The following is a 15,467-nucleotide window of genomic DNA, read 5'->3' on the forward strand; positions in this document are numbered from 1 at the left end:
TCATAATAATAATTATATATATACAAATATTTTCTACTAAGATTATGAATTTCTAGCAAAATCTACTTGGATGGCACAGACTGATTGTCCTACTTCACATTCTGGAGGTGTTTGTATCTCGATGTTGTGGTGAGCCATGATCAGCCGAATCAAGTGAACCAAAAGGTCCATTGGTTTGATGCTTCCACAGCCCAAAAGCCTTAACCATTCAAAAGGCTGTGAAAAATATATAAATCTGTGCCTTACTATTGGCTGCAGCCCTCCCCTCCCCTTATTTCTCATATTTGGTTGTCTTTCCAGAGAGTTCTATGTTCCTCGGTAGCTAATTGGCTCTTGTTACACTTCCCCGCCTGCCCCTTCTCCCACTTGCTGTAATTCCATCTCCCCGCCTTGGTAGCCCCCCCGGGTGATGTTCCATTGGTTACTGTGTGTTTTCCACGCCCATATTGTGGGGGTACAAGACCCCCTGCAAGCCACGCTTTTTCGGTTTTCTGCGTGGATTTTTATCTCCAATAAAGCCCTTCCTGCCCAGGAAGAAGTCCCTCCGCTTCTTTTCTCCTTCCTCCTTTCCGTGCCCTCGCCATCGGTGGGCAAGGCGAACCCGAGCAGGAGCTTTGCCTGCCCTCCCGCGCCCCCGCTCGGAGCAGGCAGAAGATTGCCCGGTGCCAGGACAGCATGCTAGCCGGACGGCACCGCGTCTTCTCTTCATAAATCTTGTCCTTCAGGTTTTTGTGTCATGCTCTTCAGTGACCTCTGAAACAGTTTTGGGAGACCGTATGAAGTTTAAAGTCAGGTAATGTCTCTATTAAGTGAATGAAAATAGGAAAAACGAATAGCACATTTGCTTTCACTGTTAGTGACACCCAGTACAACATGGACACGGAGGGAAAGAGCATCCTCATTTCCTTTAGCTGGGTTTGAGAGGCCTTTGTGCTGACCTCTGTAGCGGATTTGGTTTGTAACCAGGCGGAAACACCAATTTAGTGTAGTGGTTTGGTCCAAAATACTCATTGCTATTTACCTTCTGTGAGATAAGAATTAGGAGAAATGCAAAGCAGGCACGAAACTTGAAAGAATATAAAGAAGTTTATTAACAGACCTAAAAGAGGGAAAAAAAATTATACCACACCTTCAGAACTCTCTTCCTCCCCCACCTTCCTCCCTTCTCCCACTGGCAATGTAAAAAGACACCCCTTAAGATGTTCAGTCTGTTTATCACTTCCATAATAACTTTGTTCAGTCCATTTAGGAAGAGAAGTCTCTTCTTCCTCATGCTATGAAAACATTATCACAACGAGACAGCTGCCCACTTCCAAATAACTCTGTTCAGTCCATTGGAAGAGGAGTCTCTCTGCTCGTATGTGAGTCCCTTCCCCCGACTTGCAGCTTTTCCCACAACTGCTTTCGAGGGTCCACTCTTGAAGTTTTTTGGGGTACAATTTTAAGGTTGAGCCCTTCAGAAACAAAAGTTCTCTTCACCCATCTCTGGGAGCATTTCATCTCTAAGAACAGAGGCCCTTCTCCTTCCCTGGGAGCAAAGGGTCCTCCTCATCTTCATCGTTAGGACTATCTCTGGGAGCATCTCTAGGAACTGAGGTTTTCTCCTTTCCCATTTGGAGCAAAAGTCCTCATCGCTTCCATCTCTCCCTGTCCAACTTCTTATGAAATTACAGCTGTGTCAGCATCTGCCTATCTCAGCACAGGTGCTTTTGCTTACGAGCTGAACACTCCACCCCCCCATATCTTCATGCAATTGCAGTGGGTACTCTGATATATCATAGCTTCACAACAGAATTTCAGCTTTAAGCATTTCCTCTTTCTCATCCCTCAGGCTTTCAGCTCTTCACAGCAATAAAAGGGTTAATTTCACCTTGGCCTTGCAGCTGGAATGTGGCTTATCGAAGTGGAGAGGGGGAAGAGCCAAACTGCTCCGACTGCCCACAGCAAGGCAGTGGGGGTGGGGGGGGTTCCACGGCTGGAACAGGTCCATCGGCTCCAGGATGGCCGTGGCCCGGCCTGGCCTGGCCCGAGCAGGGCCTGCACTGGGCCCACTGGCCCTCACACAGGGCCTGCAGCCACCTGTCCCAGCACCGGAAATGAGAGAGAGCTTAGGGGGGAAGTTTGTCTATTCTTAAATGTGGATCACAGAATGATTTTAAGTGGCTTAAAGAATTGTCCATATTCAAACTGGCCATCTGATAGGTTCTGTCAGGTCATGGGGAAAACTGTAAGCACTCCTTTGCGAGAACATCACTTCTGAGACTAGGCTAGCTAACCCATGACAACCTCACAATTCCCCTGCTCAAACAGCATGCCTGCGGGGGTGTGCTGGCAGGAAAATCTAGAAGAAGCAAGCATGGCCCATTCTACAGCAGTTGTCTATCTAAAAAGTGGAGTTCAAATCAGAACAGTTTGTGTTTCACAAACACGAAAGTTATTAATACAAAATAATGTGTCTGCAGCTGTTTGAGCATATTCAAATTGCTTCTGAAATTTGAAGTCAATTGTATTATACTAGGGACGGTGTAAGTTTGCTTTGCACAAGTAAAGAGTGGGAAGAAAAGTAGAAAAGTAAAGTATGTTCTAATGAAAGTGTGGACAAGAAAGCTTGCTCATCTCATTGGTTTTGTGTAAAAAAATTCAGTAATTTGCGTTCATAAGAATAGCTGCACTTATTATGCTTTTTCTTAAGCTTCTTCCTTGATTTTGTAATTTGGAATTTATGAAACAAATTATATGACTCAACTATGTAATCAGCGATGAGGGTACATACTTTGCAAGCAAAGTGCAAGCACACAGGATCTGGGATCAGAAATTCAATCGGACTACACCTGCTAATGCATTCATCTATGCGCCTTGTAAGACTCTGACATGTCACATGAATGACATGTTCTCTAAGCATTAGTCTGGAGTTTTCCTCTGGATTATCAGAATTAACAGCTGTGGTCAGCTGGCCTCAAAATCCAAGGACTTGGGTTCACGAAATGTTACAGTGATGGTGTGTTTGCCTCCTCCCCTGTGAATGCAGCTAACACTGATAGCATTACCATTTTAAACACAAATTAACCACAATCATTTTCTGTTACCAGTAGCACTGAGGGTCACCTAGATGCACCACAATGCAAATAATTGGAAAAGTTAATTATATGCCTGTTATTAATTAAAATATCACAAGAAGGCATTATTCACAGACTTCAAGAAAGAGTAGAAATGAATAGTTGTCTTAGATTGTAACGGCACTAGAAGCAACATATACATTCTTTTGGGTGGAAATAGGCTACATGTGGAGATCATCTTACGTAAAACAGCTGGCGCAGTCGTGCACTACCAGTTTTGCAGCTAGTGAAATAATTTAAGGAACCATTTATTGTTTATGTACAAATTTTTTCAGTTACTTTGTTACACAGAATAGATTATCTTGTGTATTATGTAGGGATTTTTTAAACTTTACTATATAATTTGAAGCATATAGAAGAGCTATGGGTGCCTGGTTTTCTATGGATTTGTGTCTTGAAATTTACATAATGTATTTTAGACACTCCTTGGTGCCTAAAATGGGCATTTTCTGAAGCATTTTTCTAACTGAAGGCAGTATTGAGTATCCATTTCCATGAATAATTTTTAAGTACTCTGTACCCAAACCAAAGCTGGTTGTGGTCAGCCAGGGGTTCCGTAAGTTATTACAATGGGAATTCACTCCTAGTCCATATTTGTGTCATATAAGGATACAAGGTTTAAATGCTTATATTTATTAGTTTAATTTTGTATGAATGAATCTGTCTCTTAATCCACTGGGTATATTGTTTTAAAGTCATTGAAAATGGGGCATGAAGACATGTCATATGTCACAAACTGAATATATCTCAAAATAAGTAAAGGGTCATTTGACAGATATGCGTGTCTTCTTCCTGTTTATATGTTCAAATCAAGAATTGTAGTATGGGAAGGATTAGTGTCTAATGAACATTTTTTAAGTAGGTCCATTTCCAAATTAAGATGCAAACTGTAAGTAACATTCCACAAACTTTATTTTATATGTTATAGAAAGTTTAAATCCTTTTCTGCAAAGACAATGGGGTATCAGAAAATCTGTGTACTCTGACAAAGAGCTAGTCTGTCAGAGACTTCCTTCGGGGAACTATGGATTAATCACTTCATGCCCCATGCTTCAGCATTGTTTCCAGAACTTTAAGGTATCATCTACTGATCTAAATTTACATTTTAAAATAGATATTTCATATTTTATGCTTACAAGCTTGCTGTGGGAATTAATTCAAAAGACCATAACATGATAATTGCATGACTTCAGAATAAAATACTGTTCCATATTCAAACTTAGTGGTTGAAGCTGATTTGTTTTTCAAAGATCAAAACAATTCAATATAAATAGATAATACATGAAACACAGAATCTTAGAGGAGCAGCTAAGTGGTCAAACAAGTTATAAAATAGATACTATTCAGAACAGAGTCATAAATTTTCAAAATCTCCTATATCTTTTTGGTCTCCAAGATCTTGTATTTCCTACTGCTTTGTGCAACCTAAAAGTTAATGGTTATACAGAATGAGGCATTTTCTGGTTAGCAAGGGAATTAGTTGTGTTTAACTGGTCTCCTGGTAATCTGTTTTATGACAGTATCCTTCAAGGCTAAGCTAATCAGTAGATAGAGAATCCTCCTACCCACCAGCAAGGAGAGAGCCTTTGTCTTGTGAGAAGGGCTGAATGGCTGCAGCTACGGTCATTTCCTTAGACCCTTGGCAAAGCACTGTAGAGGAGTGCTGCATTGACAGGCAAGAGCTGCTGCTTCAATCCCTTCCCCCAGGGAAGATCAGGAACAAGGTGAGTAATGAGAAATGCGTGTCTAAGTGAAGGCTTCAGTGCAGGAGGACCGTCTGTGGCAGTCGATGCCTGTGCAGGCAGTTATTAATAATGATGCAAACCCCCACAGAAATTCTGGACAGCTTGCTTACAGTATTAAAAAGTAACTCAGGATCGATTTTTTTTTTTTTTTTTTTTTTTTTTTACCTGCACTCGCCAGACGCTGTCTCGCGGCGCTGCGGTCTTTCTGCCCTTCCTGACACTAGCAAATGTCACAAAGACCAGAACAGGCACGGATAACAGAAAGACCTTTTAAGCTACATGTTTCTCACCAGCTCTCTGGCCCAGATGCAGCATTTAGCCCTTCTAAAACACAGCACGTGCTGTATTTTCCCACCTTTCAGAGTTCTTTTCCGAAATCCCCCTGCCCCAGTTTCCCAGGGAAGCAGGCAGCCCCCCAGCGAGGCAATCCCACCTGATTTCCACAGTCTGCGTGGTGCCGACCCCACGATCCCCCTGCTCAAACAGGGCATTATTTCACAAGTAATGGGGCATTCTCACTGTCCCGCGGGGTGGGGGGACACTGTTTAGGAACACTGTTTAGTCTCAGAATTCCTGTAGATTCCCCAAAGCTATGTGAAGTTTTCCTAATATACTATTATCAATTCGTATTTGCCTTCCTGCCGTGCTGTAAAACTACCACAAACACCGACAACAAAAGCGGCAACACGATTACGTGAGATTTCCACACACACGGTCAAACACCAAGTTATTTGTTACTCTTTATGCGTTTAACACTATCGCTATCTCCCAAGGCACTGGAAGTACTGGGGGCATGGGTGGCACTATCGCTGTCCCCTGGGACATAGGGGTGCACCGAGGAGTACTAGGAACACTGTGGGGCACTGAAGTACTGGGGGCACTGTCGCTGTGCCCTGGGACCCTTGGGGGCACTGGGGACACTGTCGCTGTCCCCTCACGGCGCCCCAGGGCGCCGGGCGCGAGCACATCCGCCGCGCACCGCCTACGTGCCTCGCGCCCCGTCCGGCGCACCGGGCCCAGCCAGGAGTCGAGGCGGGGCCCCGCAGGGGCGGGCGGGGAGCGGGCCCTCTGCGCTGCGCATGCGCAGCCGGCGCTCCCCGGGGCGCGGGGTGGGGCACGCGCTCGCCGCGCGCTGTGCCGCGGTTGGCCGGGGAGGGCGCACGCGCCGGGGAGACCTTCCGGGCCCCGCCCCCTCGAGGGGCGGGTGCCCCGCGGCGCCGCTGGCCATTGGCGGGAGCGGCGGCTGCGCGCGGGGAGGGTGGGGCGGCGGGCGCGGCCGGGCCATGTGTGCCGGGCGCCGCCGCAGAGCGGCCGCAGCCGCCGCCGGCAGCGCTGCGCCCGCCCCGGGGAGCGGCGCAGAGCCCGGGAGATGTTCTCCGCGTGGGGCTTCCCCTGCGGCCGCCTCCGCCTCGTCGGCCGGGCGGCTGCTCGCCGCTCCGCGCTACTCTGCCAGCGGGCGGCGGCTTCCCCCTCCCCGCCGTGGCTGCCGCTGCTCGGCGGCGCCCACCGGCGCCTATTCGCCCTCGGTGGGCTGAGCCCCTCCGCGGCGGCGGCGCCCGGGCGGGGGGTGGCGGGGGCCGCTCCGTGCGGATCGGGGGCGGCGGGGGGCGGGTTCCGGCCGTCGCGAGTGGCGGTGGTGGTGAAGACGACGCGGTACGAGTTCGAGCAGCAGCGGTACCGCTACGCCGGGCTCTCCGAGGAGGACCTCAAGCAGCTGGTGAGCGGCGGGAGGGGCCGGCGGTCCCGGCCACCGAGGGCGTTGCCGCCAGGGCTGCAGCGGGGGGGGGGTCCCCAGGGTGATGCACGGCTCCGGCGAGGGATGGCCGGGGTGGTGCCCGGCTTCGGGGGGGTTCCCAGGGTGATGCCCGGCTCCTTGGGGCCGCCGGGCCGCTGTGTCCGAGTGTCCCCGGGGCTTCCCCGGGCCCTGGTGGGGCGGAGCCGGCGGCCGGGGAGGTGAGCGGAAGTCGCGGCCGCTGTCCCCGCGCTCTGCCCCTGCTGCCGGAGGCTCTGCCCTCTCGCCGCGTCCCTCCCCGCGCCCCCGATCCCCCGATTCCGATGGAGCCACCGAGCAGCACCGCCTGGGAGAGGGGCATGAGCGGCGCCGCTGGTCCGCCCTTCATTCATCGCTTGCAGGCTGCCGAGAGATTTGTGTAGTAAGCGTGCTTGGGTTTTGCCCTCGGAGGGGTTTCAGCAGCCCTCAGCAAACTGCGGGCTTTTTCTTTCAGTGTGTAGTATAAACATTGGAGAAGTACATGCGGAGGAAAGCTCAGTGTTGCGAACAATTCCCTCTAAGTCTTAGAGTGGACTGATTCGCATTTCCTCCGTTTTGTTGCCTCACATCCTCGCTTCATCCTTACGTATTTTCCTCCGTTTGGACAGCCAAATCTCTCTCAAATACGCTCTGCTTGTTACAGTTCTTAGAAAAGCCTTTTTCTTTAGTGTCTAAGAAACCTTTAAGGTAAAGGTCCATTAATGAAGGTATACTAAGGAAAGCAAGCGTCTCTGAGAGTTGGTATGTGCACCCAGTGTCTTGTGTCTTCATCACCATCATGCTCAGTGACTTCACCCAGTTCTCCCTTTACCCTGTGGCTGTCTCCTTCCAGTGTTCATCTGCCACCGGTGGATTGAAGGGTGTACCTGAAGGAGTTACTTTGGCTGCCAGCAGTCTGTACAGTCCCTGTCACGAGCTCATATTATTATGCCTTTATTCTGAATAAGTCTATTACAGTAATTGGTCCACAGATTAGTTTGTGTCTGTCAGGTCTTCAGTCTCTTACAACTGGAAATATTTTAGGCCTCTGTTAGTTTGCAGTGTTTGGATTAAACTTGTACATGTGCTTAACTTACGTAGCAACGACAAATGGCTGCATAGCCATGCTGTGTAAAGAATTTGGATAAAGTGTACAGTATCTACAGCAATGTCTGTGTGCTTCAGTTGGTCATCTGCCTCCTATGGAATTCCTGTCCAGGCATTTTTTACACGTTTTGTATAGCTTTCTAGTCACAGTTCAGCAAGTTTAATGACAGTCTGTGTTGATTCTCATGTAGGTTCCTGTTGGCTGAGGTGTCCCTGTACTTCCTTTCATATGCTGGTGAGGGGAAAGAAGGGTCTCTCACAGCTCATCTGTAAGACTTTTTCTCATCATTTAGCTTCTCTTGACGAATCATTTCGTGTTGTTGGGTATAGAGGTTGTCCTCAGTGTGCAGCTAAACCCAGGAGAAGCAGTGTTTGGTTGCTTTTCCCTAACCGCTTGTGTACAGGCGGTGACTCAGTGAGCAGCATTGCACATCCTTAAGGTGCTCATGACTGAATGTAGTGGTAGATGCAGTTTCTTTTCTCATGTGAATGCATATTTTGCATGATTGGTAACCTGTATCACTCTGAATGCGCATTTTTTAAAAAGTAACTGTGAACTCAGTGATTGTAATAGTTGCAGAAATGCCTCGGAGTCCTTTTGGAGAAACTTACAGGTACACAGTAATTCTTGGTATTTGTGACAATTCTAGAATTTCTGTTCTAGGACTGGTGCTTTTTTAAAATCTATCTTTCCCCTTAAAATAGTGCCTTGTGAGGAATTGCAGCAATAAAACTTGGTGTCGCCAGGTAGACAAAGCCCAACTTGCCTAACTATGTGTGTAGCAATATTGAGTTAACCTCTCCCTGTATGGGTGGGAATACAAAGATTTGTGCAAGAACACATTTGAAAGGTCTTCCAGAATTCTGGTTTTGAAACAGAAAATAAGAGAGTGAAGAAATTATCCTTGCTGCCCATTTCTTACCATTTTGTAGCTAACCTGTAAAAACTTGTGTATTTGCATTCTGCTGTGACTCTGATCTCAGACCGTTTTTGCTCAGACTGAGTTAATGGCAGCCTCACTGAATATGTTATGTGAGGGTTCAGAAGACTCTTACCCTCTCTGGTGGGGACAGAGATCACTTTGTAGCAGAGTGATTGCTGCGAAGTGTCCTTCCCCCACAGTGCCACTGTGGGCAGCTTGGGAACACGATGCATTTTGCTTCCTGGTGCTAGCTGCACTACATGCTCCCTGTGTCTCTGTTTCTCCTGGGGAGACTTGGGAAGCTGCTCCAAGGCAGCTGGTCTTAGAAATGAGCCCAGACACACTGTCTGTGGGTTTGCAGCTTAGTTGCATTGAAGGGCCACACAGAAGGCAGGGTGGGAGTTGAGTTTGTGTGAAAGCCTTGTTTTGGGATACAGGCAAAGAGTGAAAGCAAAAGAGCCCAGGAGAGGTTTGGCTGCCTTGGTGGTCAGAGCTACTGGCTGACCCAGATGTACTGGTGGTGAGGATTGTTACATTGCAGGGGCTCAGGTTTGGGTGATCCTGGAGGAGGCTTGTGGTGTGAGGGAGCCTATGCCAGAGGAGGAGTACAGTGCTGTCATCCTCTGTCACGGACCTTCAGATGTGCAGATGCTGGCTATCTGAAATACAGAAATTCATTTTCAAGGTAATGTTGGAGGCTTAGATTTGAGCAGCCATACCTGGGCTTGTTGCCTGCCAGTTGTGAGCAGAGGAGATGTTTGCAAGTTTCTAGAAGACAACTGATGTCTCTGCTTGGAAGCTTCAGATATCAGTAAAGTACAATTAATGAGAATTGTGGGCTTAAGCAGTTCTGCATGATCACCAAGACAGGAGAGAAGTCCTTGAACGTAGCTGTTGCAATCAATGTGTTTATATATTAAGACTGAATATGCAGTAAGTAGCTTAATGTGGAAATGGTGGTGCCTTTAGGCACACATTCTAATGAGATGGGATTTGTTCCATATTTAAGGAGGCTGAAGATGAATCATTGGTATACACCAATACATAGAGATACATGATACAGATCGTAGCATATATCATATCTGTGATATACACAGTATAAATCACAGTATCCTCCAAGAAGCAGAATATCAGTAATGAAGGTGACTGGCTGACATTTCTAATAAGCCATGAAGGCCCTGGGCATCTGTAGCTTAAACCCTTCTGTGGCCTTTCTTTTGGACACCAAGTGAGTCGTATTATACAAACACTATGAAATGTTTCAAAGTCAAAGCTACAAGGTCACAATTCCAGAATTCTTTCTCTGTGCAAACAGAGATACGAAAGGTGAAGAAGCGCTCTAGACAGCAGAAGGGCAAAACATCTGGAGGAGAGATGGAGAGCAAGGGCAGATACTCTTTGGAGTGTCTAGTAGATCTGTGAAAGATGAAATCTTCCACTGGCTCTCTACATGCATGTTGTGCATGCCTGCTCCAGGTTGTTGTTTTTACCTACCTTGTGGCAGATACTCTTACATGCTTATAAATAAATTGTTAAAAATCTGTTCTTAACCATACATAAACACGTCTGACCATCATAATTAGTGTTCTAATTCTGACTTAGTCTGAAAAGTGTAATTAAGTGCTGTGTGTGCCGTTGTACAGGGGAGGGTTTCAGAGTCTTTAGTTCAGAAGGGAAATTAGAGACCTATAAAAATGGATTCCTAATACCACAAAACAAAAATGTCCCAGAATGACCCAGCAATTTAAAAAAAAGTGTTACATCAGTAAATTTTGTGCTTCATATCATGCAAGAAATACTTTTCTTTGCCCTTACGAAATTTAAAGGGACTGTTGAGTTTCTAAAACTTGCAGTTGCCAACTTTAAGTTAGATGAAAAATAGTAATCTTTCTCCCAAGTCGATACAAACATTTTGCTTACCAGAAGTGCTAGCAATTTGCAGTTCTTCTGATGTGGTTTACTGGGATTAGCATCTAAATACGACTAGTTACAAAAATGCATGATCTGGTCAACTAATGCTGAAGGCTACTGCATGTTCTGTTTATTTCATTATCAGTAAATCCATGCAGAAGAAGCTCTGCTGTTGTCCTTACGTAAACTAAGAGAATATAATACCCCAGTAATAGATAAAGCTAATTTCCTGACTTCTGGTTTTTGTTTTGTTTGATAGTGCAGATGTGATAAGCTGCTGACTTCTCACAGCTGTAAGGGAAGATGAACAATTTACCTGTCCAAACAAATTTCATAAACAGTTCTAGTTATCTCTGAAAATGTCTTGTCATATGAAAAATTATGTTTGTCTTGGTCTTAATTGGAAGGAAGTTATTCAGTGTGGACTAGAATTGATATTCTGTTGTGGCTGGCTTTTGTGTCTTTATTTGCAGCAGGGAGGGAGAGCACAGGAGGTTTGGAACACTTTTTGGCTCTTTTGGACTACTGCAGCTAATTGCTAGGGGTGGTAATCTCAGCGATGTGACGTTCACACCGCGTAATGGAAACTTGTATCTGGTTAGAGAAGAGGTAACCTGTTGTCACGATATTGCCTCCCCTGAAAGAGGCCAGTGTGAATTCGCACAGGTGGTGCATGGTGCACCAACAACATCATGAGCAGGGCTGGTCAGGAAGGAAGGAAGAATTGTTACCCAGCAGGTAGGCGAGCTTCAGCTGGGGCTCCTATGCTGTGCCAAAAAAAACCCACAGAACTGTAGATGGGGTGTGTGTAGCAGAACACTACCTTCCCACCCTCCAGCTTCTACTCTGGATGTGTACAGCACCAGTTGTTGCTAGCCTGTGCATTAAAGTTTTCATGTCTCTTAGAAAATTTCCTCTTGTGGGAAATGTACTGTTTTACCCATAACTTGATAGGTGATGGATTTTTGTTTTTAATGACAGAAAAATTCTTTGCTATTTTTTACATTAAATGATGAAAGATACCATTTTAGTATCACTTTTAAATTATTTTTCCTAGGTACTAGTGTTACAGGCTTGTAACACTCATACCACCACCTGAAGATAGCCTTTTGGAAAATAGCCAAGTATTTTGGTCTTAGATTTCTGTTTTAGAGGACTGCACTTCAATACTGATGCTCGTGATCCTTTCAAGCACTTATTTAGAAAATGCCACTCAAATATTTTCAGAACACTGGGATTTTTGCAAGTGCAAAGAAGGTAGCAGAAGGAAAAAGTAATATGCAAACTTCAAAGTTCAACTGAATTCTAATTTTAAAATGAAGTCTGATAATTTAGCAGACAATTTTAAAAAAGTTGCTTTTCTGAAAATCAGTAAGTATTAGGGCATTTAACCCTGTGTCCTCTTGTGGATCTAGGTGTACAGGGTATATTTGAAGGTAGTATCTTTAAATAGAAACTTAATTAATTAATGAGGTGATACTGCAAAATTTTTCATTGTTCTGTTGAATTCAAACTACCCATCTCTTCTTACCTGGTAATGTGAATTTTTTCAGTGGATGTTCTTTTAGGGAGCACATAAAGTGTTTTAAAGCTGTTAAGACTGTACTATTCTGTATCTTATCCTGAAAAGAGGGAGAAATACTAACTCAGTTTAGTGAATTGAAGCATACAGAATTCAAGACACAGGTTATATTCCACTAGGATTTTATAAAGCTAAAGACACTTTTTTTTGAGAAATAAAATTTTTGAGCTAATCCACTGGAAACTGAGATGGGTGTAAATGCTTTTCAAGTTATACAACCATGGTGTGCATTTGTTTATCGTTACCTTTGAAATTTGATATACCTGCATCAGTGTTAAGTAACTTTACTTGCATCTGCTTTTTTAAAAAGTTCCTCATATGTTGTTGTTCCAAGAGGAATCTGGAAAATGATAGAAACAATTAAATGGTATGTAGTAATTATTTTTTCAGTAAGATTTGTTTTTCCAGTACACCATTCAAGAATACTCGGTCATTTATATCAAATAGAGCATTTCAGTGTAATTCACCTAAATTAAACTTCTGAGACTATATCACCAAGCATCTGATGCTGTATACAGCTGAAGAAGGCTGCTTCTAGGACGTGACTTTAATACTGGTTTTAAGTACTTCATTAGTTGTGATTTACAACATCATGTTGTGCTGAATTAATGAGAATGTTTGAATTGCCTGGATTGCACAGGTTTTCTAGAAATCTGTTAGTGCAGTAAGCAGTTACCACTGTTTATAGTTAACAAAACAATTTGCTCTTCATTAGCTTTTGAATTGCAACTATTGTGTATTCTTCAGATGTGATTGAAATGACAATAGTGCTTTAATGTGGTGGATGAAGAGTTAGAAAACAGTTTATGGCATTTTTACTTTTGTTCATGTATGCATCAAACTCTTGCCCTAAAGCAGCATTTCTGTAAACTTCAGACCATAATGTTGCCAGTGAAGTCAGCTAGTACTGAAGTAATGGTATACAAAATGCTACAGTATCTATACTTCACAGTCATTGGTGTACAGAAGGTACATTAGTCTACAGCAGCATTTGAAGGCCTGCCCTGACTGTGTAATGAAAGTGACGAGTCTAAATTATTGAAGAAAAAAAGTGAGGAAAATATAAGGAAAAAAATATTCCTAGCTAAAGCAGCCTACTGGACTTCTGCAGTATGAGGGGTGATGCAGCAAACTGGTAGAAACAAAGCAAGTAGCCAGGAACAATACTGGGAAAAATTCTGAGCAACTGACAGCAAGTTAGTAAATCAGTCAGTGGTGCTGGTCAGGTAAGTCCAGCCTTCTTGCTGTTCTTGTGTGGTAGGTACTGACTTACTGCATTGGTTAACCTAGCATATTTTTTTTAAAAGCAGGTTTAAAAGAGGCTTGTGTAATATGTAATAATCCAGACTGGGAAGGGAGGAGGAACTTTATTTAATGCCATAACTTGCAACTCAACAGTAGTTTGTAATGGCAAACTTGATTCATGTTCAAGGCTTTATGGAAAACTTAAACCTAAGCCTTGATACTTCTCATCCTCAGTCAGAGTTTGTTTCAGGAACCTGCTTAGGTTTCTCTGCTACTTTAGTTAAAGCAAATACTCATTATCAAAGCCATCCTGTAAGCAATGCATTGCCTTTGTGGATTGGATTTTTTAGCTATTAAATTGTCAGAAGCCAGTGCATTTTAAGTTCACTCAGGACCTGCAGCTGCTCACTGAGACTGGTTTTAAGGTTCACTTTAGAGAAGGTTTCAGAGCACTTGTGCAAGTCTGAATGAGCTGGACTGCAGGTTCTTAAAGGTGTCCCAAAATGGGTTAATCCAGTGGTAGCAGTTGTTAGCAAAAGATTGAGTGTACTGGGTTTGTGTGGCCAGGTTTTGGTAGTGGGGAGGACTACAGGTGTGGCTTCTGTAAGAGGCTGCCAGAAGCTTCCCCCATGTCTGACAGCTGATGCTAGATGGATCCAAGATGGACCCTCAGTGACCCAGGTCAAGCCAATCAGAGGTGGTAGTGTCATCTCTGTGATAACATATTTAAGAGAGAAGAAATGTTACTGTGGAAATGTAATTGCTCTCAGAGAGGAGAAGAGTGTGAATGTATGAGAGGAATAGCTCTGCAGACACAAGGTCAGTGAAGGAGGAAGGACAGGAGGTGCTCCAGGTACCAGAGCAGAGATTCCCCTGCAGCCCATGGTGAGGCAGCTGTGCCCCTGCAGCTCTTGGAGGTCCATGGGGGAACAGAGATTCACCTGCAGCCCTTGGAGGACCCCAAACTGGAGCAGGGGGATGCCATCAAAGGAGGCTGTGACCCCATGGGAAGCCTGTGCTGGAGCAGGCTCCTGGCAGGACCTGTGGCCCATGGAGGGAAGAGCCCACACTGGAGCAGGTTTGCTGGCAGGACTTGTGAGCCCACAAGGGGTGCACAGTGGAGCAGCCTTCCTGAGGGACTGTACCCTGTAGAGGGGCCTGTGCTGGAGCAGTTTGTGGAGAACTGCAGCCCATGGGAAAGACTCATGCTGGAGAGTCCTTAAAAAATTATCTCCCGTGGGAGAGCCCCCAGGCTGGGGCAGGGGAAGGGCTCCTCTACCTGAGCAGTGTCAGAAACAACTTAAGATGAACTGACTGTACCCCATGCCCATGTCCGTGTTCTGCTGAGGGGGAGGAGGGAGAGCTGGGAAAAATGGAGGGATGGAGGGAAGGTGTTGTTAAGATTTGTTTTACTTCTCATTATCCTGCCCTGATTTTGATTCATAGTAAGTTCAGTTCATTTCCCCAAGCTGAGTGTTTAATCTCTGATGGTAACTGATCAGTGATCTCTCCCTGTCTTTATCTCAACTTGTGAACCTTTCCTTATATTTTTCTCTTCCCTATCTCATTGTGAAGGGGTGTGATAGAGCAGCTTTGGTGGGCACCTGGCATCCAGTCAGGGTTGACATGTCACATTAAGCCAGTGACTTATCAAACAGTATTATTCAATAAGCCTGGGATTTTTCAGTAAATACTTAAATTTGACTAGCTTTTTTTTTCTAAATGTCATGGCAATACTGTCTTGAGTCTTTATCTGTAGCCAGACCATATGAGATCAGATGATGCATTTACTATTTCTAGTGCAAAAGCAATTAGGAGACCACATTTCCCCTTTTAAGAAGTCAAGCAACTTCTGTGAAAGGAGGGATATTAAAGATCTCTCTCAGCCTGTCTTCACAGGAGAGGTTCTCCAGCCCTCTGATCACCCCTGTGGCCCTTCTGTGTACTCACTCCAACAGGTCCCTGTCCTTCCTGTGCAGGGACCCCAGAGCTGGATGCAGTGCTTCAGGTGGGTCTCAGCAGAGCGGAGAATCCTCTCCCTCCCCTGCTGCCACCCAGACATTCTGGGTGCAGCCTGGGGTATCTTCC

The 15,467-nt window shown here is 45.2% G+C and overlaps 1 protein-coding gene across 2 annotated transcripts in view; it reads left to right on the forward strand.

Moving 5' to 3' along the window:
• Nucleotides 1–6,095: 6,095 nt before the first annotated feature.
• The window catches only part of NADK2 (NAD kinase 2, mitochondrial), a 32,636-nt gene continuing 23,264 nt past the window's right edge, over nucleotides 6,096–15,467 (forward strand). For both annotated transcript variants that reach the window (XM_039567552.1, XM_039567553.1), the window contains exon 1: nucleotides 6,096–6,578. In XM_039567552.1, coding sequence (XP_039423486.1) covers nucleotides 6,231–6,578 — 348 coding nt within the window. In that variant the 5' untranslated portion in view covers nucleotides 6,096–6,230. The remainder of the gene's footprint in view (nucleotides 6,579–15,467) is intronic.

Source organism: Corvus cornix, chromosome Z, assembly GCF_000738735.6.
Source record: "Corvus cornix cornix isolate S_Up_H32 chromosome Z, ASM73873v5, whole genome shotgun sequence".
Taxonomy (NCBI): Eukaryota; Metazoa; Chordata; class Aves; order Passeriformes; family Corvidae; genus Corvus; species Corvus cornix.